The sequence below is a fragment of the Drosophila sechellia genome, chromosome 3R, assembly GCF_004382195.2.
Source record: "Drosophila sechellia strain sech25 chromosome 3R, ASM438219v1, whole genome shotgun sequence".
Classification (NCBI taxonomy): Eukaryota; Metazoa; Arthropoda; class Insecta; order Diptera; family Drosophilidae; genus Drosophila; species Drosophila sechellia.
Genome location: NC_045952.1, coordinates 22,543,926 through 22,567,914, shown reverse-complemented (window position 1 = coordinate 22,567,914; position 23,989 = coordinate 22,543,926). Strand labels below are relative to the sequence as shown.

Sequence of the window (23,989 nt, the reverse complement as noted above, 5' to 3'; positions counted from 1 at the left end):
TAGCTTTTTGAACAATTTGCTGGCACTTTTGCGACAATTATGGAATTGGAGCGACCTGACCGGACTGGCTGGTTATTTAAGTGCCGCTTGACACGAATTCCGGCGGATGATATTCTCATATTCTCATTAATAAATACGAAGGAAAGTCGTTTATAGTTTGCGTATTAACATAAAAACTTTGCCAATGTTGAACTTTAACTAAAAAGGGGGACCGGGCCAGCGGTTTAAGAGTAGCAAGCAGCCGAGTGGCAGCTTCACTGCGAGTCACTTGACACAGTTTGTGGCTGAGCCGCAGGGTTGCGGGTGGTTTTTGGGGGCTGGTGGGGTACTGGTGGGGTTTGGGCGGTCGGTGGTTGCGGTTGCGACTTCTGCTCGAGCTTAATTCTTCCTACGTAGAAGCTGCTGAGCAACTTTGGCTTTTGACTTGGCCCTTACTTGGCAACAAAGTATTTAAACCGATTTGTGTAATCTTCTGCCGTTAACGAGAAATTATAATTGAAAGTCGAAATACTTTGAGAATTTTTAAATTTGATATCATTACAACTTTCCGCTTTTAAAGATTGGAGAAGCTTAGATATTTTACTTAAACTGACTCATCAATTGGGTAATTCCCATTTCACTGGCTCGCAAATCGCCATGATTAACACTCTATGGAATGTCGGAGCATTTCAACCTACTTATACTTATTTAGCCTTTGGCAATTAAAAAATTGAATATCTCTGAGGAATTCTTCATTTTGTGGGTGCGTGATATAAACAAAAGGCTTTCATTGTTTATATCTTGTGGCATTATGCCTACATATAGATCGCCGTCTGTGTATCTATCTCACATTTATAGGCGAGAGTAAACAAGAGCCAAGTATTCATAAGTCCGAGCACGCTCTAACAGATCATAATTTTAATTTTATGGATATATGTACAGTGCGTTTTCGACGAAACGAACCGTATTCTGAGATTAAAAGAATTTATATTGTAGGTTGAACACATATTACTTCGATGGGTTTTCTAGAAAATAAAATGTCATTGAACTCAAACTTATCTATTATAAGATAGAATAACTAAACTAATTTGGCAGGAATTCAAAAGATAACTATCTCTCTGATGTTGCATCTCTTAATTTAATTGAAATAGATTACGAATTTACAAGTCATCGCAATTTGATTACCCAATTTCCCAGAAAGGAATTCTGTGTTTGCGGTTGTAACACTCGTACTACAACACACTGTAAACTAAAATATTGGCCAGAAAAATGCAATTAAAGTGAGAAATGGGCGGCCAAACAAGTTGGGAGGTGCTGCCGTTGTTGGCTTCCACATCCTGCTGGGTTTTTGCGGACCACACGCAGCGTCCATTTTGGATTTATTGGGGGTGCCGAGGAAGTGGGATCGTACCTTTTTTTGCCCAGTCAGATAGTGTCAGTTGCTGGTTAATTTTATTGGATTGCCTTACACTATCCAGCTGCGAACACTTTAAGTTTCTCGATTCTGGGTGCGCCGGGCTATTAACTCAACGTGGTGTCGTTCGCTTTTTTGTTGACTCTTGGAAAATGTCGTTTAAATCGCTTTCGGCCCTCTGGTCTGGTGCTTCACCTCCAACTTGTCCATTCTCTTGGGGATAAATGCCAGTTTCTTTGGCTTTTGCTTGGGTTTGGTTTTGATTTTCAGAGGGCGGAACAAGCTGAAGACATTTCAAATGTATTTATAACACACATAATATAGGCGTTTCAAAAATAAAACAATTTGCGTCAGCATAGTGTGGTTTAATTTATTACACATTTGGGATTGTTATAATATTTGTCCTGAATATTTATGAACTTTTGCGGTGCTTTTTGACACAGTTTATCAGATTCAGATGTGGCAATATTTACTTATTTTGATAAAAGCATCTTCTGATGAATGAACAAAGAAAAAAAAGGATAAGTTGCGTTTATTTTTATGTTTCGCATATATGTATTTCGAACCCTCTTGAGGATTCGGAGACGACGGCGAGTGCTTTTGATGGATTTGATCGGCTTATGGCATCAATACCTTATGCAATCAATCGAATGGCATTGGCAAATTGCTTTTCTAACCATGAAGTCGAAGCCAATCTGAAGCCGCAGTAATGCTCGTTGGCGGCGGGGAAATAAAGGGAAAATTGAGAAAAATCGAGTTGTGGCCGAGACTGAGCGGGTCATATGATATATGGGTCATTAACGAATTGTGCGACGACATGGAATATGTTCGAGTAATAAAAACAATAAATAATAAGAGGAATGTGTCACACGATTGCTCGTTAAATTCAAGTTTAGACGGCGGCGGCGTTCGCTCAATTGGAACAACAGCTCGCTAAAGTATTAAATAAATATTTAAAACGTATAAAAGACTCAAATTTAAAGCACTGAGTCATTTGGCGATCGGTAGTCATCCATGCGGCCAAGTGGGAGCTCATCAACCCACACACAACCAGCTTATATGGATGGTGTTGTATGTCAGCTAATTACCTCGTAAAGGCCACGTCATAACCTCACCAATTATGTCTCAAGTGCAAACACCCAAAATATAAAGATACTGCTGCGAATATGTGAAATCTTCAAGTTGAGCAAATTATATTACGGACATATTATGTTGCTATAAAGCTGGGGAGAAACTGCAGGCAATCTCGTGTTTATTATGAACTTCCTTATGGCAGTACTAAAGGCAAAAATGCAACAGAAAGCAGCCAACTTAGTGAAGCTGAAAATTGTTTATTGCACATATTGTTGTTTTCAATTAAGTGCGGCAAGTGTCTGGGAATTGAAAGTATCTCAAGCAAATCATGTACATTTTTATGATGTTAAGGGAATTTGCAATCAGTTAAATGAAGTAAATGATTGTTACTTTAAGTGGGCGTGAACTAAAATGCCTTAAAAATTATGTTTAAATACATATTTTTTCGGTTTTTGACTAAAATGCATAGTTTGTAAAAGGTTTTTCGCCAAAACTGAGATAAAATAGGCTCCAAAACAGTCTGAAACGCCTTTTTATGCTGCTTAAAACATAAGTAATATATTGCATCATTTTTTAGGCAACTTGAAAAAATAAAAAAAATTAAAAAAATTTTCATTTTTTGTAACTTTTTTTTTTTTTACAAATATTTGATCAAATTTTTTTCCCCCATTTTCAATGCCAATTGACTTAGAAAATCAGTTTAAAGACCAACGATTGGCCCTTTCTTGTATTTCGGCCCAATTTCGATTATTTTTGGGTTGAATTTTTAAAAAATTAAACTGGGTTTACCTTTTAGTGGTAACCACTTTATATCTGCATTAATTCCTAACTTGAACGTATCTTATATAAATCTGATCGAGTTTCCTTAAGTGCAGCATTAGCATAAGTATTTATTTAATTGTGATTTGTTTGCACACTTGTTCGTTAAATAATTCTTTTATTGCTGACCTGTCCTAGGTCACTTACATTCGCCTTGTGCTGGCCATTTTCCGCACTTTTCCACCGGTTAAAGGCGCCGGGCCAAGAGCTAACCACACCACATATTCAGCGAACCCAACCCCTTGGGGCGAAACTCATGAATGATTCAGGTGTTAAAAGTGGAAAAACGAAATAGGTGTGAAAATAATTACGTACCGCCTTTAGACACATCGATTGCATTCCACGCCGCTGAAACTCAACGATGTTTACAATATTTATAGTAAGAACGAAGAATGCGTTTGCGGCTGCGGGCACTTAAACTATTTCTGTTTTTTCCATTTTTTATGGTACCTCTCAATAATGGATAGACCATAAGTTTCGTGTCATATTCGATGTACGGCTGTGGAGTGAATGAACCGGAGTAACCTTTCCAGCTGGCCTGCAGCACTTTTCCCACATGGGATAAGGTTTGGGGTGGTGCATATGGAGGAGCGGAGGAGCCACACCCACTTTAGCCGTATGACGTCGCCTTTGTGTTGTTGTTGTTATAGTGACTTTGGAGAACGCAAACGTAAAGTGCCATTTAGTTGATAATTGTGGCAAATTACCAACGCTAGTTACATCGATTTTCATACCCTCCTGGATGGGTCGGTTAACTACGAGGGGGAGGTTACTGAACTCTCGCTTCTGGAAAGCTTTTGCTGTCATATCACCATTAATTCGATAGTTTGTGCTTAGCTTTTTATACATTAGACACGAAACTATATCGGTACACAGATACATTTAACTTTTAATTTTTTAACTATGTGCAGAGTATTGTTCGTCTGTATAGCAAATTCCACACATTCGGTTATTAGAATTTCAATGGCAATCTCTGTGGCTGCGTCTGTGGGTCTGTCCCCGAAAAACATTCCCATTTAACATTCCGAATTCAATTGCAGCTCGTCTTTGGTTGCCATTGTTTGGGGGCTCCATCCGTATCCGGGCATTGTCTCGTTCGTCGGTCTGCCACTTTGTCATTATGGCCGTCAGTCAGTCAGTTTGTCAGTTAGTCAGCTAGCCAGTCAGTCAGGGCCTGCGTGATTCTCGCATAAATTAACTAAGCACCCCGATCGAGTACCCCTCTGGTACCCAATGGTGCCCTCTGGTGTCGTGGCAAGTAGTTGGCATGCATAAGTAAGACTCACACTCCGGAAAACTTCGGATGGCAAGGCATTCGGCATGCAGTTGATCAATAATGCAATGACCCAAGCCAGCGACAGACGAACGCCAAGTAATGCCTAGGCTGGAAAGTTTCGGAGCCCTCTAATTAAACGCCCCCCAGAAGCCCCATCGTCCTGCCTCTAACATCGCGCAGCCACTTCTGGCCACTCTCTGTGGCGCCACCCACACATCGGTTTTAACCGGTTTGGCTGTATCGTGCCTCAAATTCATTTAACCAGTGGCTCTAAACTAAAACCAGACCCCGCGCGTCCGTGACTCATGCTCACAATCCTTGCTGAAACTCAACCGAACGGCTACCAAGCGAAATGGAAATGCAAAAAAAAAAAAATATATATATAAAAAGAAAGGACAACGAATAAAACACGCCTAAATGAGACCGTAAAAGTTGCCTATAAGTCGCGACAAAATGACATAAACTAGCTTAACTGATGGCGGCCGTAGATGAGTTCGAGTTTTGGCAATACCCTGGAGCATTTGGGTGTGTTCTTCTGTGTAATCGCTAATTAATAATCATTTAAAAGATACTGGCATAGCAGAGCACAAAACTAAATATGCATGCATTTTTTTTCCTTAGAAAACATGATGTAATTTCTTTCACCTAGAAGTGACTGTTTTTCACATGCATCACTCATACGCCGTGTGTCACTCGTGGGTATAACTCATTCGACCCGTGGCCCCATACTGGTTTACCCACTTGTGGTTATAATCGTACGGCAGCGATTTGCTGATTTGACGGGCTCTTTCGCAGCTTGACATCTTGTCAGTGAATGCGACCGTAGGGGCCTGCTGTCCTTGGAACGGGGCGACTATCCCAGCCAGGTCTCGCTTTGTCTCCGGCCCGATCCGTATGGTGGTCAAGTCAAGTCTTTGTTGTCTACGCAAGCCAGGCACTTGTCGTCGCTGCAGGAAATGCAAAGTGCAATTTGCATACGGCTCTCTGGCGGCAGTTGAGCCATCCACGACGAGTCGCCCCCATGGCGGTGACTATCATTGTGAATCATATCATACATGCGCACATCATCCCGTCATCCCATCGCAGTAACTGGTCGCACGCGAATCTACGGATAAGTTAGCGGCGGAAACAAAACTGCAAATTAACATGTTAACAAAATAGCCAGTTAAAGTCGGTATTTCAGTCGGTTTTGCCTATCTGTCCGTTTGTCCGACAGTTTGTCCGTTTGTCTGGGGGTGTTAACAGTCGCCCCACGGCAACTCGCAACTTACAACAGCTAATCAACGAGAAAGCAAAAATGGAAATGAAAATGGAAAATAGCACAGCGAGCTAAACGGAGGATGAGCGAGGGTGATGAACGCGATCACGCAACCTGAGGCAACGTTTTTGCGACCAGTGTCGTTTTATTACCGGAATTGTTGTCAAAGGTGCTACTTACGGATCACATCACACATTCCCACATAACCTGTGATGACCGCACGGATATCTGTAGCACTCGCAATGTGATTATGTTACTCACTCCCCTATAATTGTTCTGATGCTTTAACATTATTGTTCAAACTTTTCCCTCTTTGCATTAGATCCGAATTATGTTATGAATTGTGAATAGTTTCACTAAAGTTGCAGCATTATTTTTGTGAATTTTGTTGCTAAATTACTGGGACAATGAGCAGCCATTCATCAACATAAATTCACATTTATGCGAACACACTCGAAAATGTCAAGCAAAATATTTAGTCTTTATTGAGACTCTGGACCGGCGGAGGAAGATCAGTGCGATGTGATGCCCTCTCTTTCTTCATCTCGATTCTTGCGCCAGTGACACAGTTTCCGTCTCTTTCTGCTGTCTATGTCCGTCTTGCTTATACGCTCCTCACTTTGATTGAGGCGATTTGCGGACTCAATTTGTTTTTATGTAGCATTTTCATTTCGCTCATTTTTCCCCCCTCTTTTTTTTCTGCACTAATCAGTTTCAATTTCCATTATTTCATATTTTATTTGTGCCATGAAAAGTGGGTGCTAAAGCTTATCAAGTTCACGCCCGCTATCGCACTCTATTTATATGTGTACCTATAGTGGATGATTAAGTAATTAATACCACGACTCTTGTCGAGTGCTTAACCGGGTAATTGGTCTGATTTCCAATTAAGTCAACTTATTACGGCGTTTTTTGTGCTCTTCTCAGTAGTTTGCTACTACAGCGAAGATTGGATTATCCCCATGGATCAGCCAATCAATCCCCTAGGCCATAATTCATATTCATGTCTAATGTCCGTTGTCCGCTACCTCAATTGGTCATTTATCAAAGCTCCTACCCAACAAAGAAAACATTGTTGGCGACTTGGGTACGATGAACTGGAAAGAAAAGATTGGATAGTCGGGGATGACGGGACGAGGAGGTACTCAGGGAGATAAAGACGCGAATAAAGGCAACAGGAATATATAAAAAAATGCTTTCCGGCAGCATTCGACGTGTGTCATTCATGAACACAGCACCAAAAAAAAAATAAATAAATAAGAAAATAATGGTCAGAAACGTAATGCCAAAATAAAAGTAAAACTCAGGGAAGCCACAAGTTTAAACCTAAAGACGTAGCTTTGTTTGCTTTTCAAACTCGACCAGTCAATGACATTGCCCAGACGAAAACAAATATCAAATGCAATGAAGCCAAATAAACTCAAATCAAAAGCAAAATCGAATAATGTAAAGGCGACGAGAACAAGCGAAACGCGCCCCTCGATTTCTTATAAACATTTAAAAATACACCCAAGTCGTCGGGAACAACAATAAAATGTCAACTTATTTTTAACAAACAATGCGAACATGCCATGTCAAGTGCACGCAAATCAAATTGAATGGAAACCAGTGTTCTTTTCCGATTCTATCGAAAACTCATTTCAAATGCTGATCACATTTGATAGTTATTTATGAAATACTATATGATCTACGTGATAGGTTTGGTGATTTATTTATGCCACTTGGAAAGAGCTGTCCAAATGCGGAAATATAGTCGTAATGTTCGAGGAACTTAATATTAATAGGATTTTTATGGGTTGTTATTGGGTGCTTTTACAAATTTGAGGATCCATTCGCGAATTGTCATCGGCTATGGGAAATGTTGTTTAGTAATATGTTCATTTATTATCAATTGTTATAGTATCTTCTATTCACCTTGCTGATAGACTTGTGCCACTTTTTTCCGTGAATCGTTTACGTTTTATTTTTGTAACGTCATTAACCAAGTCATTGAATTGCCTGTCTGTTCGACTTGCCTTATAAGTGTTGTCCCCATCCCGTCACCCAGTGACCACCTCGTTCCATCCCCCTCCCGTAATGAAATTTGCATGGGGCAACAAAACGAATGTTTTGAATTATTAATTAAGAAATTAATTGCGCGTTGCCGACGACTACGCATTCGTACATTCCATTCCAAGCGCTTTCATTTTGCAGTTGTACAGCAAGAAAATGGTATAATAAATCAACTAAACTAAACTAACTAAATACTATGCTGCTTTTGAATTTTCCATTGAGGTACATATTTTATAATAAGCTTACATCATTTAAAATAGTTGTATTGTAGCCTTTTGAATAGCGTATTTAAATTTATTTACTCTGTTTCGCTGATGATGGGTGGTGGTCAAGGGAATTCAATAAGCGACTGCCATTGTCCGGCAATCAATGGCTGGCCATAATTTCGACCTGATCCCGGCCACCATCTGCATCAGTCCATCGCCCATCGGGCGTCCAATTATTGTCCATTGTCGAGTCATCCGCCGGCTGTCTGCTTAGTCAGCTCCATTTGCATATCTTTCACACCCCACCAAGCCGGATATCTTTATCGTACTGTATCGTGTCGATGATGACGATGATGCACCCGTGCTCCAAGATCACCCAACTCCACCCAACGGCCTCGTCCATCCTCGCTGATTTGAGCAGATGATGAGTGAGCAGTGAGCGGGTCCAACAAAAGATGTCCGGAGTGCTTAATCTCCTGCACGGCGAGGGGCATTACCGAGCAGAAATTTATCAGGAAATAAATTATTTATACTCATCTGGATTTTGTCTTGTGCTGCCAAAAACGTTTAAAAATGAGATTTCTGTCGGGTTGCCCGACTGGCTGCTTTGTGACAGTGCGAAAAAAAAAAAGAAAAACGAAAAACTGAAAACGAAAAATGAAATCCAATTTCCTTTATGGCTTAGTTATATATTGCTCAAAATGAGAGCGGTTTATTTCCTTTGAAAATCGCACGAGAGAAAACTTTAATTTTAATGTCTTTCAACTGCACTCAATCTTCATCGAACTCAATTCGGCACATGCATGTGTTTTTCTCCATTTTCATTTGCTTTTCCTTCGGTTTCCATTATACAAAATTTTTGTTTTCTACTTGATTGCATTTTACTTTTGATTTTTCTGCATCGCTTTCCAGGCCTTGCATCGCAAAATCTCTTGGCGTGAAATTGTTTTTTTTTTTTCGCTTAGATTTTGATGATCGATTGTTCAGTGCATTGGAAATGCATTTAACGAGGTCTATATATTTTATTCCTTTTTTATTTTTGGCCATCTTTGCTTGCAACATGTTTTTTGAGGGTTACCTCAGATGGTGCATATGGATTGAATTCTAATGGTGCTACTCTTTAAACCTCACTGCAAACTCAATAGCACTACTATCTCCTTTTCCCCTTTTACTTTATCGATTTAATACTAATCCAGGATGTCTGCCCCTTTGCATTTTTCAGACTCTGTTCGCTGACAATAACACGTCTGTCCATCTTGACTCCGCTGCCCGGTGACACCACCTCCTTATCGCTGGCGGTGAAGATGCAGAGCTCCAAGAGAACGCTGCGCAGCCACGAGATTCCCATCAACGGCATGGCCCTGACTTCATCCGCCTCCCTGCAGGGCAACTCGCCGATGTCGGTGGGCGGAGGAGCTGGTAGCGGTGGTGGTGGTGGTGGCACACCGGGTAGTGTGGGCACTGGAGGCGGACTGGGCATGGCTGTGCCCTTGACGGAAACCGAGCTGGACTTGCACTTCAGTCTGCAGTATCCGCACTTTATCAAGAGAGATGGCAATAGGTGGGTGTTGCCATTACTCAAAAAATATCCTTTGTATTTCTTATATGTTCTCCTTGTCATCCGCAGACTGGTTATTTTGCTGCAACGCCGCAAAAAATACAAATCACGCACCATTTTGGGCTATAAAACGCTGGCCGAGGGCATCATTCGCATGGACGCTGTGCTCCAGAAATCGATGGACATGATCATCGAGCTCACCGCTTCCGGGAAGAATGGCAGACCGGGCACCGTGGTTGCCTGTCTGCGAGCAGAGCGCGTTTCTTCCATTCCAGTTGACCATGACAATAAGAACAACAACAGCGTCCTGCTGGCAGGTGAGTTTGAAAATAGTCTAAGCTGGTTTAAGTATCGCAAGGAACTGAATTCGGATGAGCAGATATCCCAAGTTCATTTGACTATGCAAACGATTCCAAAGTTCATACTTTTCGGTTAACTGTCCCATGACTAATGTCACATGCTTGATGGGCACATTCACACTGATGAGCATTCCCTGAAACGGACTGTGCTAAAGAATTTATTGGTAAATCCATAAAACACAAATAAATGGACCCACGAGTCGCAGGCCCAGAACTCAGGCCCAGTCCAGATTAGAGAAGTGCTAATGACGCAAACTGGGCAATTAATGACCCAAGTGGGGATGTGGAGGTGGCAGGAGATTGGAGCGCAGCGACTGCTCCACCACTCCATGACGGATGAGTGGCTGTCCCGAGATCAGATGATGCTCCCAATTTGAGCTGATGTTTATGGTAATTGCTTGTGAAACAATTCAAGGGGGACGAGGACGAGATGGGCGTTGTAGGAGGAGCACTACGAGGTGCCCACGAGTGACGTCAGCGCACGCATTTCAGAATTTATGCCATGAATTTCCCCATGGCTGCGAATAGTAGGCCCCCACATGGCAACAACAGAAGCCTCATCCATGGCAATCTAATTGAAATTATTTTTCAGCTATTTCTGTTTGACAAGAGAATGGCGTGCGAACCGAATAGAGCGAGCTCCGTCGAGAGGAAATTCAATTATGAAAATAGCGTTGAGCGAGTGGAAAACTCATTTACCATGCGGTTTCCCATCGGCAACATCTGGTGGCCCTACAAAAATAAAAGAGTAAGGGGAAGGGGATGGCGAAGGCGAAGGGAAGAAAAGGGTCTACAAGGAGTGGCCATTTGAGATGAGTTCCAAAAGGGCACCGAGTGCTCCTGTGAAAGTAGTTAAGCTGTTGAGCCCTTCTTCGGGTGGATGGCATGGCATGATGGTATAGAGGGATTTTGCAGTGTTCTCACGTCACTCGGTCAGGGCCAAGGTAAAGGTAAAGGTCAAACCTCCACGCTCAGCTCTAACCAGGCCGGGCTGATGAAATATGTATGACATGCAAAATTGAATCTGTGCAACGTGATTTTCCGGTTCAAACTTTTGCAGCTTCTGATGGCAAACTAATTGCTGACATGGAGGATGCCAAACCAAAAGCATTACATAAATATTCCCTTTGAAAGGGTATCATTAGTTTGTTAAAGTGTTTTCTAAGTTAATTACTTGGCTAAACAACTTCTTCACTCACCCTTTCAATTTGTAGACTCAAGTACTTCGCTTTAAAAATCGAACTAGAATAGGATATATTCACAGCCCCAACTTACTTTCCCTTCAAAACTCAGAACTGTAAATCAACTCCATTTGCCATTAATCATGCCGTTGTCACTGTTCATTTGGCGCTGCAGAGGATTGGCTGGGGAATCCCTACCCGTGGCCAGGGTACGATGAACGACTCGACTGGTGGCCATCAGAAGTTCGCTACTCGCTGGCCACTTGGCACGGGGCCAAGGTTCGAGAATTTGGCTCCCGTGCGCGCGTTCAATCCGTTCACTTCGTTTGGCAGTGACAGTCAGACCCATATACACTGAGGGTCAGAACTTGAACCCGAGCTAAATGAACTTAGTTATGGCCAAAAGGGGGTAGGGGTTGGTGGGGAGTTGGGTACAGACAGCTCTGGGTCTCGCTTTCTAATTTGCAAAAATGGAATTCAAAAGCAGAACAGAGAGCATTGGGCAATGCGAGGAAAACCTTTTTGCCTCAACCTCAATTTGGTGTATTGATTTTCTCTTTATGCGGTCCGGCCTCCAAAAACGCTGCTGATGGCACTCGGTTCTTGTTTTTGGTAGCGGATAGCGTTCAGCGGTGGAAAAACGCCAAACATGTGCACTGGTCGAAAATTAGTTATAAAATTATTCAGTATTACACTTTTTCAAACTTTAATTTCATAGGATATCTCCTTTATATCTGTTTCACCTCGATTCACTCAAGTAAATAAACCAATTTGCAACCATTCTGTTGACAATATGGAACTAATGGTATATATATATATATTTTCGGTGTGGGTTGGGTGTGGGGCCTGATTGCCGCAGGGCGGTCGCTGCTTGTTGAATATGCCCCGACCGACGCACCTCGACCCGTTCCGCCCATCGACCCACCACCCACACTCCGCCTCGTCCAGTCAGACCCACCCACCCACTAGCAACCACTGACAGTCCCACACCCGTTCGCATCCATGCCCGCAGGTGCCATGCCGAGCCAGGCAGCATTAGCAGTCGAACGGACGCTCCTTCAGCGAGCAGCAAGAGCAGCGGAACTTGTTTTCTGGGTGGACTTTTAAGCGGGGTGTTGGCATGATGAATATTCCATGGCCATAACGGGCTTAAACTGTGGGCCTGCCTGCAAACCGAAAAACAAGAGCCCTGTGTAAATTGGTAGCACAGTACCCTAGTTTACGAAAAATTCAGAGGACTGTAAGGAATATATACATATATATATGTACGTTCTGCCGGTTAAGTACTCATAAATGTTTTATGAGTGTTTTAATCGGAGTGTTCGGCTCATTAATTTTTCATGGCAATAACACTCGTGGTATCAACTACGAATAGAAACAGCTCCGTTTACCATTGGTGAGCAATATTTAATAATTTCTAACATGTGCTATATTTGCGTTTTTAATCACTTCTTGTTGGCTGGTCATCTTAATTCGTCGCCCTTGGATGTTTGCCTAATGAAGTCCATAAATAACTCGCAAGGCCGAAGGCGAATCAATCAAAAAACTTGTGATTCCTGCCCCATCATCTGTGTGCCGCCTATTCCCTTCGATTAAGGGCTTATAATTTATGTAGAGGATAATGCCACTCCCACATCCTGCTGAACCTTCCCGTCTTCAGCGTATTCTCGTTCTTATGAAGCTCCTGTTGATGACAGCTCCGACAGCTTTTCTCTTTTTTTTCCCCCTGTGCTGTTGCCACAACGACAGGAATTAAGTCATTTGTCCTTGAGTGCCAGAGATAAACGTTGTGCAGAAGTGTCATGGCACGAGGAGAGGGATGGAATGGAATGGGTGATAGGGAGGCTGTATTGCGCCTCTAATGACCGTACAGCCACCCCTATATGTATATAGTGTTCTACCGCCCGTTTACCCCACACTCCAACAAACTCACTGCTTTTTGCGCACCCCAACCATTGAGTGGTTAATGGCGAAATGCGTAAATTATGTCGAGAGTATCCACATTGTTCACTTCCACGCTGCTGCTGCTGCTGCTGCTGCTGTTGCTGCTTTTCCCCTTTCTGGTTATCATCTTTTCAGCCTCCGACCTCCAAACCACCCACCTCCACCCACTTGGCCGCCCCATTGGCTGTCAGCTAATGAAAAGATTCGTGTGCTGGCCAAGGTCAAACCAATGTATTGCCTTTCTGTGCCAGTTTTGCTATTCCTCTTGGCTTGTTTACCCGGCACTTGGATGCTTGGTTCAAGGGTGTATTGTGTTTCTGCAATAACACATTTATTTTTTTAATATTTCAGCTCGAACATTGTAAAAATGTAAGAGATTATTTGATGGCTGCTGTAACAGTCTAAACATGGCTAATGGTTTGCTTGTATGATATTTTATGGAAAATAATAGCTACTAAAACGAAGTAGCTAAAAGTCGGAAAATTAGGTTTCTTCCTTCTCGCTGTTATAGCGGCTTATCCGAGCTGCCGCATGGATGTACATTTGTATGTAGAGAGCACAGATACTAAATCAATGTCGCTCGTCGCTTTTCAATACGCTTTTCATTACTCATACGCAGCGTGGCACCAACAGAGCGTGGGATGAATGTGCGTTTGTGGCGAGGTGGAAATGGGAATCCAAATGGGCTGAGGTGTTTGTTGGTGGCAAGGAATGAGTCTGAATGTAGGGGTTTTGCCCATGACACATCTTTCATAGCTTTCGGCAACACTTTGTCTGCCATTATGGTGTAGTATCTATCTCGCTCGCTCGCCCTCCTAGCCTTTGTTTATTTGCTTTGGCCAGCTCCCATGTGGAAAACACTTTTCGTGGAAATTCCTTGGACCAAAGTGTGCTCGTGCTGAATGCGTTCACCTTCCTGGAAGCGCAGACAAAGTCCCCAGACAGGGAAAAGGTCATTAAAGTGTTTAAGAATTGCATGCAATTATAAAGGAATAGATACTGAAAAGAATGGAAAACAGGAAAACAATGCCAGGCAGAGAAGTCATTAACTTGTCTGCGTAATTGCAACAACGAAGACAAACAAAATAATTGCCCTCAAGTAGGAAACTTACATATTCTGCTCTCTTTTCTCCTTTTTTATTTTTCCTTTCTTCACTTTAACCAACACGCTAAGGCGGCAAATGGGGAATAATAGTCAATAAGCTGGTAAGCAGCTTCTGCTTTGGCCCAATTAATCATCCAGTGCCAGCAGTTTTTCCCAAGCACTCCATCCCCGCTTCACTCTTCGTTTACCTTACTGTGCCCGCTTTTTAATCATTCTTACGTACTTATCACTTAACGGCTTTGAGGCTGTCAAAAGTTACACTTAACCGGAGTTTGCTCCGCACCCACACAAACACACACGCGCACAGCCGGACGGGAAGCTATAGCTCATCCACTAACACCGCCCAGCACGCGATAGATACCCAGATAGGAGCCAACCGGAGACGTAGCACCCACTGACACCCACTTTTCCTCCCACTCTCACGATTCTCGCGCAGACAACCGGCTACAGAAACCGGCCGGTGAATAGCTTTGGCTAAATGATAACGACAGCACAACATGCGAGAAAATAAACAAACAAGTCTAGTGGCGGGGTTATGGTGAAGAAGATCGAGTATTTAATACCCCTTAATTTTCCAGTGCTAATAAACGCAATGAAATTGCATCACAGATAATTTGTTAATGGGCTTAGGTAAATGAATACATCCTAGGATAGGTTGATTAGAGAACTCCACCTTTTTAATAATATGCAACCATAGTAAATGGTATATTTTTAGATAAGGTTTCATACATGCAAACCAACATATATGGGCTTTACTAATAAATCTGATTTAATTTTAAAAACAAAAGTGTTGAGCTCATTTTATCGATTACCAAGAAATAAAACTGATAAGCGTTGGTATCTTCAAATTATTTATATCAAATTTAAGTGCAATAGTTTATATGTACGAATATAAAAGTATCTGGGTACCGCATACCCTTAGATGATATGCAGTGCTGGGTATAAAAACAGATGAGAATCAAAATTGAAATGGACTGAAAACGGGAGTGGAAGTGGTAGCCAGTTTTCAAAAATGAAGTGGCAACGGTATGGGAATGGGAATCGGAGTGCAACAAGTGACATCAGAAGGCGATGACACAAATCTTATCGCAAACAATGTAATTGTCCGATATGAGCGAGTGTGTGAAAAGCTCTCTATATGTTCTTAATAAACCAGTTCACACGATCAAAAAACATGCTCTTTAGTTCTAGATCAACAGGAACGCATGTGTAAATCGAGGAGTTTCAAGCTCCAGATACCCTCTAAACTAAATTTATGTAATTTATGCCTCGTCTTCGAGTTCCTCAATACAAACTTGTATATATTTTTCATTTAAAATCAAATTTCACACTATATCTTTAGAGCACTTATGGTATACGTATGCCGTATGCAATCGGATATATAATCAATGAGCTGATTGAGTGGGTGGCATCGCGCTGCCCCTTTATTATACCCATTTGGGAGGTACCTCACCCCTTTTTATATCCACTTAACACCCACTTCCTACCTAAACTTTCAGTTCAATTGCCCGAGTCGGGCCGTAAAAATAGCTTTAATGAGCATTTCCCATGCAGTGAGCTTTTGACACTTGTTTAGTAATATCGAACAGCGACCCATATATATATCTAAGTCCACGTGTGTCGGCGTGTGTGTTCAGATATAATGGAATATATATCGAGGCGCACGTTCGTCTGCCCCCCAATTGCTCATATTGATTTGAGTAATTTCTCTCGGTGCGCGAGTAGCTCATCTCTCTTTGCTCGCAGGTGTTGCTTTTGTTGTAGCCGCCGCTCTCTCCCACTCTTATCCTACCAGTGCTGACTGCATATCAGTGTAAAAATAGCTAGATTATGAAGGTACTTATTGTTTGCTTGTGAAATTCTTCAAATACCATATCAAATGGTATATAATTTATATTCGAAAACAACAAAGTTCCTTTTGAGGGCGTGTATTCGGTATAGGATTGGTTATAGGTTTTCATGGGTGGCTCCTATATAGCAGTACAGCCAGCTATATTTAGCCAGAAACAAGCCAAGTGGGCGGCACTGCACCCCACTCTCCCTCTTCGCTCCCACTGGCCCCACTCTGCCGCGCTCTCTCTCTTTCACACATCGCAAGTGCACAAAACGTGCGGAGCTGCGAGCAATTCATTCATTTCACTGACAAACGCTCGACGGTTCACACACTCGGCACTCGAGGAGGAGAAAGAGGCGGCGAAAGAAAGCGAAATAATAACAACAATAATACGGCACATGAACAGATAAATCGGGTGTAGTTGAAACCTAAAAACCAAAACAACAGCAACAGTTAAAAAAAGACAGTCAACCGTGCTATCTGTGATTTATTTACAAAAAAAAAAAAAAAAAAAAAAAAAAAGCAACAAAAATACCGGTGTGCACTTGCTTAAATCTTAAAATTGATGAGAAACGCACTTAACTGTGAAAAGGTGATTATTAAAAAAAAAAGTTTAAATAAATAAAACATTTGTTGAAAGGAAAACAAATATATATAAATATTTGGTTTACAACTGTTTAAATACCATGAATTCGAATTATTTTCGAAAAATATAAGTGTATGAATACATCCATATAAATAAGACGAAAGTGTGTTTGTGCATAATTAAAATCCAAATAGATTTCTTAACGGTTCATAAACTGAAACGCAAAAGCCAGCTGCCGCTGAGCGTTTATCTCAGTTTTATCCAGCGATACGAGTTTACCAGCTAACCATTACTTATCCGAAAAATATATATAAATGTACATATATGTTAATCTTGCTCCGCAGATCGCGTTGCTGAGTACTCCGACGAGGACGAGGAGGCCGAGTTCAGTTCGGGCGAATTCAACGACGAGGCCAACGAACTGGGCCTGATCCGGGGATACGATCCCAAGGATCCGAGGGATTACAACCATCCGGCCAAGCATGATATGCGCAAGTATCGCAACAAGCTGCAGCGCTCCGGAATCGAGGACTGCGCCTTAGTGGGTCACCATCCCGGCAGCATCCAGCACCATCATCCCGGCGTCGTCGTCGATAGCGATAGCGAGTTCGAGATGAAGGACAAGAGCTCGTCACGCGCCAAGTTTAGCCGGGTGAGTCAATTCAATCACATCGTATCATATCGTGTAATCCCGCCCAGCTGTTCCGCATGGCACCCAAAAACACAAAAATTGTCTCTTACCCAAAAGTATTTTCATTACCGCTCGATATAATTGCGTGGCAACACGTCAGCAGGCGGAGGTCTTCTATTTGGGGGGCTCTAAAATTCATTATGCAAAGTGAATAAATATCACTTAGTGGCTATCTATATAGATTACAAGCACACATTCGCACATATAGCGTATGAAAAGAGATAGAACCCATTAAAAAACCCACTAAAAAGCTAGAAACGCAAAAACAGAAACGTTCTTCTTTTTTGAACCTTTTAATCAGATGGTAAAGAATGCAAAATAGATAATGGGGTATGATTTAAATATTGACTAAATTTGACTAGACTAAACCCGTGTAAATAAAGCTTTGGATGATCGAATATTTAACTAGATTCAGTCAGATATCTCTTAGGATTACCTTGTTCTAGTTCCTTCTAGCCATGCCTTTTTAGGAATTTCCCAGAAATTAGCATAAGCTAATCTATAAGGCATTTCCATATTATTCACATTTATCCCATTCTAGTCATCGAAACTATGCTTAGCCTTGTCTAACATTGTTAGTACCTTGTTGCTACTTCCGCATTCTTGCTAAGGCATTTGCAAATTGCGAAATATTGTCAGTTCCTTGCTGCTAACCCAGATCCGCAGGCACAGATACAAGATACAAAAAGCCGACCCAAAACAAAGACCCACTACCACCAAACCGGCGGCCAAATCAAATGAAATATGTATCAAAAATTTTATCCCTAGAGTATAGAAGAATAAAGACTGCATATACATACATTTGCACAGATACTTAAGTTCGGGGAAAGGCATGCCCCAAACGGGGTGGCCAAGAATTTCTGTGGCAAATAGTTGACAATTGTTGGGGCGGCGGCCTTGGCGTGTCGCTCACTCGACTCAATTTGCTTAGATTCGCCCGGTGGCATACTTTCGAACCTATGACTATATCCCAGGGCTATATATCGGGGTCATTGATTTCCGCATAAGAATATATCCAAGTTGGGCAAGATATAAAGGGTTTCTTGAAATAATTATGAAAGATTATTTTCCCCACTTTCTTTTCAAGGGAAACAGCATATTTAGATATTCCATGCTTTATTTATGCCTTTTTCCCCTTAAAAGCATTCGTACCAAGCACAACAAAGACAATTTTCTTAAGCTGCCGCTTAAATATTTAAACAGCATTTGGCTTTGGCTCACTCGGCTCAGCTGTTTGGGCCAATTATGGACTTTTGCCTCGTCCTGGTGCCCGCCCATCCCCTCTCTGCGCCCCTTTTTTCGTAGCACAGGTGTAAAATTAGCCTGCGGCTTTTATTGTCATGGCTTTTTATCGCAGGATCATTTTGAATGCCTGGCGTAGACAAAATGTCGACTAATGACAGGCCGTAGCACAAAAAAACCTAAAAAAAAAAAAAAAACCTAAAAAAAATAAAACAAACAAAAAGAAACCGATGAGCGCTGGGCAATTAAAAAAGAACGATGCATAAATTTTAACAGCTCCCCAAGTCGTCAACGCTGTCGCAGTCCTTGAGATTTCGTTTAATGACCCATAAGCAACTCCAGATTGATCCAGCGGCAATTAAGGGGTATTAATGGGCGAAAGGCAAGAGCAGAGAAAACAATATTTTCAACTTAATATAAGATCTTGTTTCCTTACGATCAAGATCTTGTAGCTTCTAGTGTGCAACTACTGATGCAGTTCAATATTTTTTATCCTTTTCCTTTAATAGTTACAAAATTGAAGCAATAAAAGCAAATATTAATAATCATTTTTATGCTCTTTCCTCCATTTAGACGATCTCGCTGCAGCAGCGAAACTTCAAGCAGAAGATCGTGGCACTTTTGAAGCGGTTCAAGGTGAGCGAGGAGCTGGAGGGCGAGTCCGGTCATCGAGGCACGGCGGCGCTGCGCGGAGAACGCGACCTGGATGCACTCTTCCAGGAGCTGGAGTCGCTGTCCTGCTGCGAGGGCGACGACTCCGGACCGGACATGGACAGCATATCGGTGGGCTCCACGCCGAAGCCATCGCTGCGTCCCTTCTTCACCAACTCGCGGATTATGCTGCACGACAACATCACCGGAAACGGCGGAGATCTGAGCCAATTGGTGGGCGGTGGATCTGGACCCGGAACCGGAAACGCTGGTGAGTACGGGGCGAGTGACTTTTAAAGGCGGGCTGATTTGATTTTGCATTTTTATTGATGTGCTATTAACTGGAGTTTGACTAAACGACTTTTGTTCTATCAATTTTGTTTGGCTTTCTAATGCGTTGCGTTGCGTTGAGTTTGTGGGCGTTACGTTGCGTTGCGTTGCGTTTTCATTATGTTACTATTTAGCCTAATACTGATACACACTTAATTCCGACTTAAATTCAAGCTTAATGGATTTTAATAATATTTCTAATGTTGATTAGTTTATATCAGACTTAATACGTAATGTAAAATTGCTTTTAAGTAAACTCAACTGAGTAAAAATAATATAAACACACACACATTTGGAAATTTTCCGGAAATGTGTAAAATGTATTATGTAAACTCTGTTTTCAAGAGCCGGTTTTATTTTTGTACAATTTTGTTGGTGCTGTCTGTCCGATGCTCTGCGATTTTATATTGTCAACAGTTTAGGTCAAGGTTAAAAAACACGAAAAATAAAGAAAACTGGCGGACAGGAATGTCACATACACACCGAAACGCATACACAACACAGCATACCGACACGCACACAGACACACAGTTGAAAAGGGACAAATTTTTTTTTCCTGGAAAATGGAGGCGTGGCATTGGGACACAGACAGTTAATTGTTTTGTTGACCATTGCGGTCACCACCGCCCACCGAGCAAAAGTGGGCGCGGCATTGCACATTTTCCGGGAAAAACAAGAGCGCAACCAGTGACTTTTTTCGTAGCTTTGCTGAATTAACTTTCAATTGTGTTCAATATAGATGTAAGTCGAGTATTTTCGATCCAAATGCTTAGCTTAACTATACTACTTAAGTATTATATACTTGAACAACAACTCCAAACAAACAACAAACAAACATAAGATACATTTTGCATGGCTTGAACAAATCTCTCTTGCAGGCAACTCTGAGCGCCGATCATCGGATAAGAGCGACCAATTGACCAATTCATCTTACAATCTTGAAAATAACAAAAACCAAAAATGCATTCATTTAACAAACAATAACAATTCGGCAACAACACCAGGTCTGTGTACATTACAGCAAAATCTAAAAAATAAAAACAAAATACAGAAAAGAATATCCCCCAATCAAAATTATAGAAATCTTACACACCATCACTCCCCAAAAATTGAGACCACAAAACGTTTTGTGTATCCTATGGACAATGAATATGTATAGCATACTGCAATCCGTGTCCAGTTTTGTATATAAATAATGCCAGCCAATGCCCATCCAGAAAATCTTAGCTATTTCCTTGTTTTTGAGGGTTAACGCCATCCTGGAGATATTAAAAGTTACTGTATTACCAAGTTATTCTCATAGATACAAAATTTCGTGAGATTGTACCCTTTTTTTCGTATTTTCCCAATCTATGAATCGAAAAACGAAATAAAGAACCTCTTGTGCTGTTTTCTTAACAAAAAAAAAACGAGAATATATAATGAGCAGTTTATAGGATTACAGGTTTTTAATATTTAAAGGAGGCGTTCACCCAAATTCCTTGCCTTGCTCCACACTCACGCACAGCCCACACACGCATACAGCTACACAGCCATACACACACTGCCACAAGTACACTGGAAATGTAAATGTATGCCTTGCTCGTATCCTAGTTGTTGTTGCACCACACCGCTCCGCACCTTTGCATGCTCGAAATTGGAGTGGGATTAGGGGGAATCTTTGATTTGTGCGTCAAATCCATTGATCGTTTGTTTTCGTTATACATAGTTGAGGTGCATATTTGTGGGGTCTTAAAATAAAACTCCCCGCCCTTTTTGCCACCCAACCAACCCCAAAAAAAAGAAAGAAACGTAGTCCACGTCCTCAACATGTGTGAGATTGTGTGTGAGTCTGTGGCATGACAATTGAACCTTCGACGCACTTGAAGCGGTTTTCCAATTAGCTCCGACGTAGACGTCAGACCCTTGAAAACAACACCCTTAATCACGGCCCTATGCCGCCAGTATCGCCCCTACCACGTGTTAAAGTCTTGGATTTGTTTGCTTCCCCCAGTTTTTCCCCTTTCACAACCCACCCCCTTTCATTTCTTTCACTTTCATTTTATTTACGTGTCGTGCGTTTTTTGATTAATCGGCGCATGGCTTTGAAAATTCAAGCACGACGAGCCGGAAATTTGTGCCTCACAGAAATATGGCTACTTTGCCGCCCCACCTTTAGCCCACCTCCCATTCATGGTCATAAAATAAAGAAAGCTTTAATTATATTTTCGGTCCGTTCTTTTTATTATTTATTTACACGGCGCTCCTTGGACTGGGTAACTGTTCGCAGGGGCGTTCTATTTCGGGACCTACTATTTGTGGCCGCCATTCTGTCTCACTATTCTGTTTTTACTCGACTTGTTTGGTCTCCGCATGTCTTGTGCCCCCAGTTTCACACCGTCACTCACTAGACCCCTTCCTCCAACCGGGGTCATCCTAATGGCCGTGTCTTTGGAAAAATGAGAGGAAGCCTTAAAAGAACACTTAATGTTCGAATAAGAACAGAAATGGGCTTTCGTCTATATCAATTTTCCATAGCCATTACCATTATGATAGCTCCTGTGTTAGATTAATCCAGACACCCAAATACGTGGTCTAACCCATTTTCTTATCTCTTTTGTGCTCGCCACAGATCGCGTGGGTAATGACAGCTCCGGCAATGAGGGCAATGCTGGCTATACGGATGGCCAGAATTCCGATCCGCAAAACAGTCCGCCCAGGGACAAGGACTACCTGCGCCTGCAGCAGATGCAGCAGCAGCAGTTGACCCCAGTGAGCTCAGTGGCTGCCAGCATGGGTAGCGGGAGCGTGATAACGCCCGCTCAAACGGAGAAGCGTTCACGATTGTTCCGAACTTCCAGCAATACTCCGGCAAACACAGGAAGTGGTGGCAACAGTGTCAGTGCCATTAGCGCATCGGGAGGCGGCAAGAGGAAGCACACCCTGAGCCTGAGTGCCGAGCCGAGATCCGTGCTAGAGACTTGCCTGTCGCCCACCAACGTGGAGCCACGCAAGCTGCTACTCGACCAGCTGAGTCGCGTGTTCGCCGGCGAGGACAGCGCCATTCCGGAGGTGGTGACCATCATTAGCCCGCCGGAGGCGTTAGGCGGCAGTGCTCTGCTGGCCAAACTGGTCACGCTCTTTGCCAACTCCTTCAAGCCGGCCTTCGTGCCGCAGAACACTGCCGAGGTCAAGGCGGTGCTGCAGGCGCTCATGGCCAAGATCCAGAAGTAGTAAGTGTTTGCTTTCAAATGCAATTTTAATGCAAATATGCTATTTTAATGCATTTCCTCGCCCACGTTTAGTTGTAACTCCAACGCCAAGCCACCGCACACGGTGAAGGTGCTGCTGATTGGTGGAGATTGGCTGCAGGGAGCCACTCTGCGACACTACGTCGAACTGATGGGAGTGCGCCCTCCAGATTGGCTGAATCACCTGCGCTTCTACCTGGTGCCCGTCGGCGGCAGCTGCGGCAGCGTGGCGCGCCATCTCAGTCAGATGGATCAGGCGTACGCTGTGATGTTCGGTTCGGACAACTGGACGCAGCTGTGCGAACGGGCGGCAGCCACAGCGGCAGCGGTCAGTGCGGTGACCACAGTGAATGCCACCGCGCTGACAACCAACCTCGCGGATGCGGCGGGTGTTGCCAAGTCCGACATCGCAGAATTGGTGCAGCGTATTCAGCGATACCTGCTGGCGGCAGGACCCTGCACGCAGATACCCATTGCCGAAGCTATGGTTAACTACAAGGACGAGGACTCCTGCCAGATATTTGTGCCGTTTGTTAGTGTAAGAAGAAAATGGTTTCATAAGCCATAACACACTAATCACTATTGTTCCTAATATACAGGATGTTCGCATTGGGTATCTGGACGCCCAGACCTCGCTAGATCTTGAAGAAATTGCAGCTGGCTCCAATGCGGTCGGCAGTGGACTGGGTTCTGGATCCGCTTCAAGCTCAGCCATCCCCATAGGCAGCCAGAGCTCGCCGAATGTGCACGGCGTTGTGTCTGGCTCGCCGCCCCAGCAGCAGAGCTTGGGACGCATCTCACCGCCTCTGCAAACGCCACCGTCATCCGCATCTTCTCATCGGGAGAGAAATACCAGTGAATCGCTTAGTACGCCATCGTCGGTGCAGCAGCAGACTTTCAGTGGAGCTCTTGCGGCGGCCGAAGCAGTGGAACTGCAAGTTGACTATTGGCCCCTGGTGAGGCCGGGCGAAGGTCACGCCAAGGAGTCTAAGGGTGGCTTGTCCAAGGGTAGCGACGCTGGCGGCAAGAATAGCATTAAGAGTACGTTTAGGAACCTGCAGGTGTGGCGTCTGCCACAGCATGCACAGCAATTGGGTGATATGTTCAATGGACTGACTGTTAGTTTCGCCACCAAGGAAAAGAAGCAGAAGCAAAGTGAGTCCTTCCTACTTCGTGTTTAATAGATTATTCTAACCCACT

General features: G+C 42.9%; 1 protein-coding gene across 5 annotated transcripts in view; it reads left to right on the top strand.

Moving 5' to 3' along the window:
• Window positions 1–23,989, top strand: part of LOC6607665 (phosphofurin acidic cluster sorting protein 2) — a 34,198-nt gene that overhangs the window by 8,795 nt on the left and 1,414 nt on the right. For 3 of the 5 annotated variants that reach the window (XM_032720928.1, XM_032720927.1, XM_002032394.2), the window contains 8 exons: window positions 9,301–9,639; window positions 9,706–9,953; window positions 16,990–17,297; window positions 19,152–19,500; window positions 20,438–20,563; window positions 22,171–22,771; window positions 22,844–23,327; window positions 23,389–23,944. In XM_032720928.1, the coding sequence (XP_032576819.1) occupies window positions 9,301–9,639; window positions 9,706–9,953; window positions 16,990–17,297; window positions 19,152–19,500; window positions 20,438–20,563; window positions 22,171–22,771; window positions 22,844–23,327; window positions 23,389–23,944 (3,011 nt within the window). Of the gene's footprint in view, window positions 1–9,300; window positions 9,640–9,705; window positions 9,954–16,354; window positions 16,652–16,989; window positions 17,298–19,151; window positions 19,501–20,437; window positions 20,564–22,170; window positions 22,772–22,843; window positions 23,328–23,388; window positions 23,945–23,989 lie in introns of those variants that run through there. The other 2 variants (XM_032720929.1, XM_032720930.1) reach the window with 2 other exon arrangements.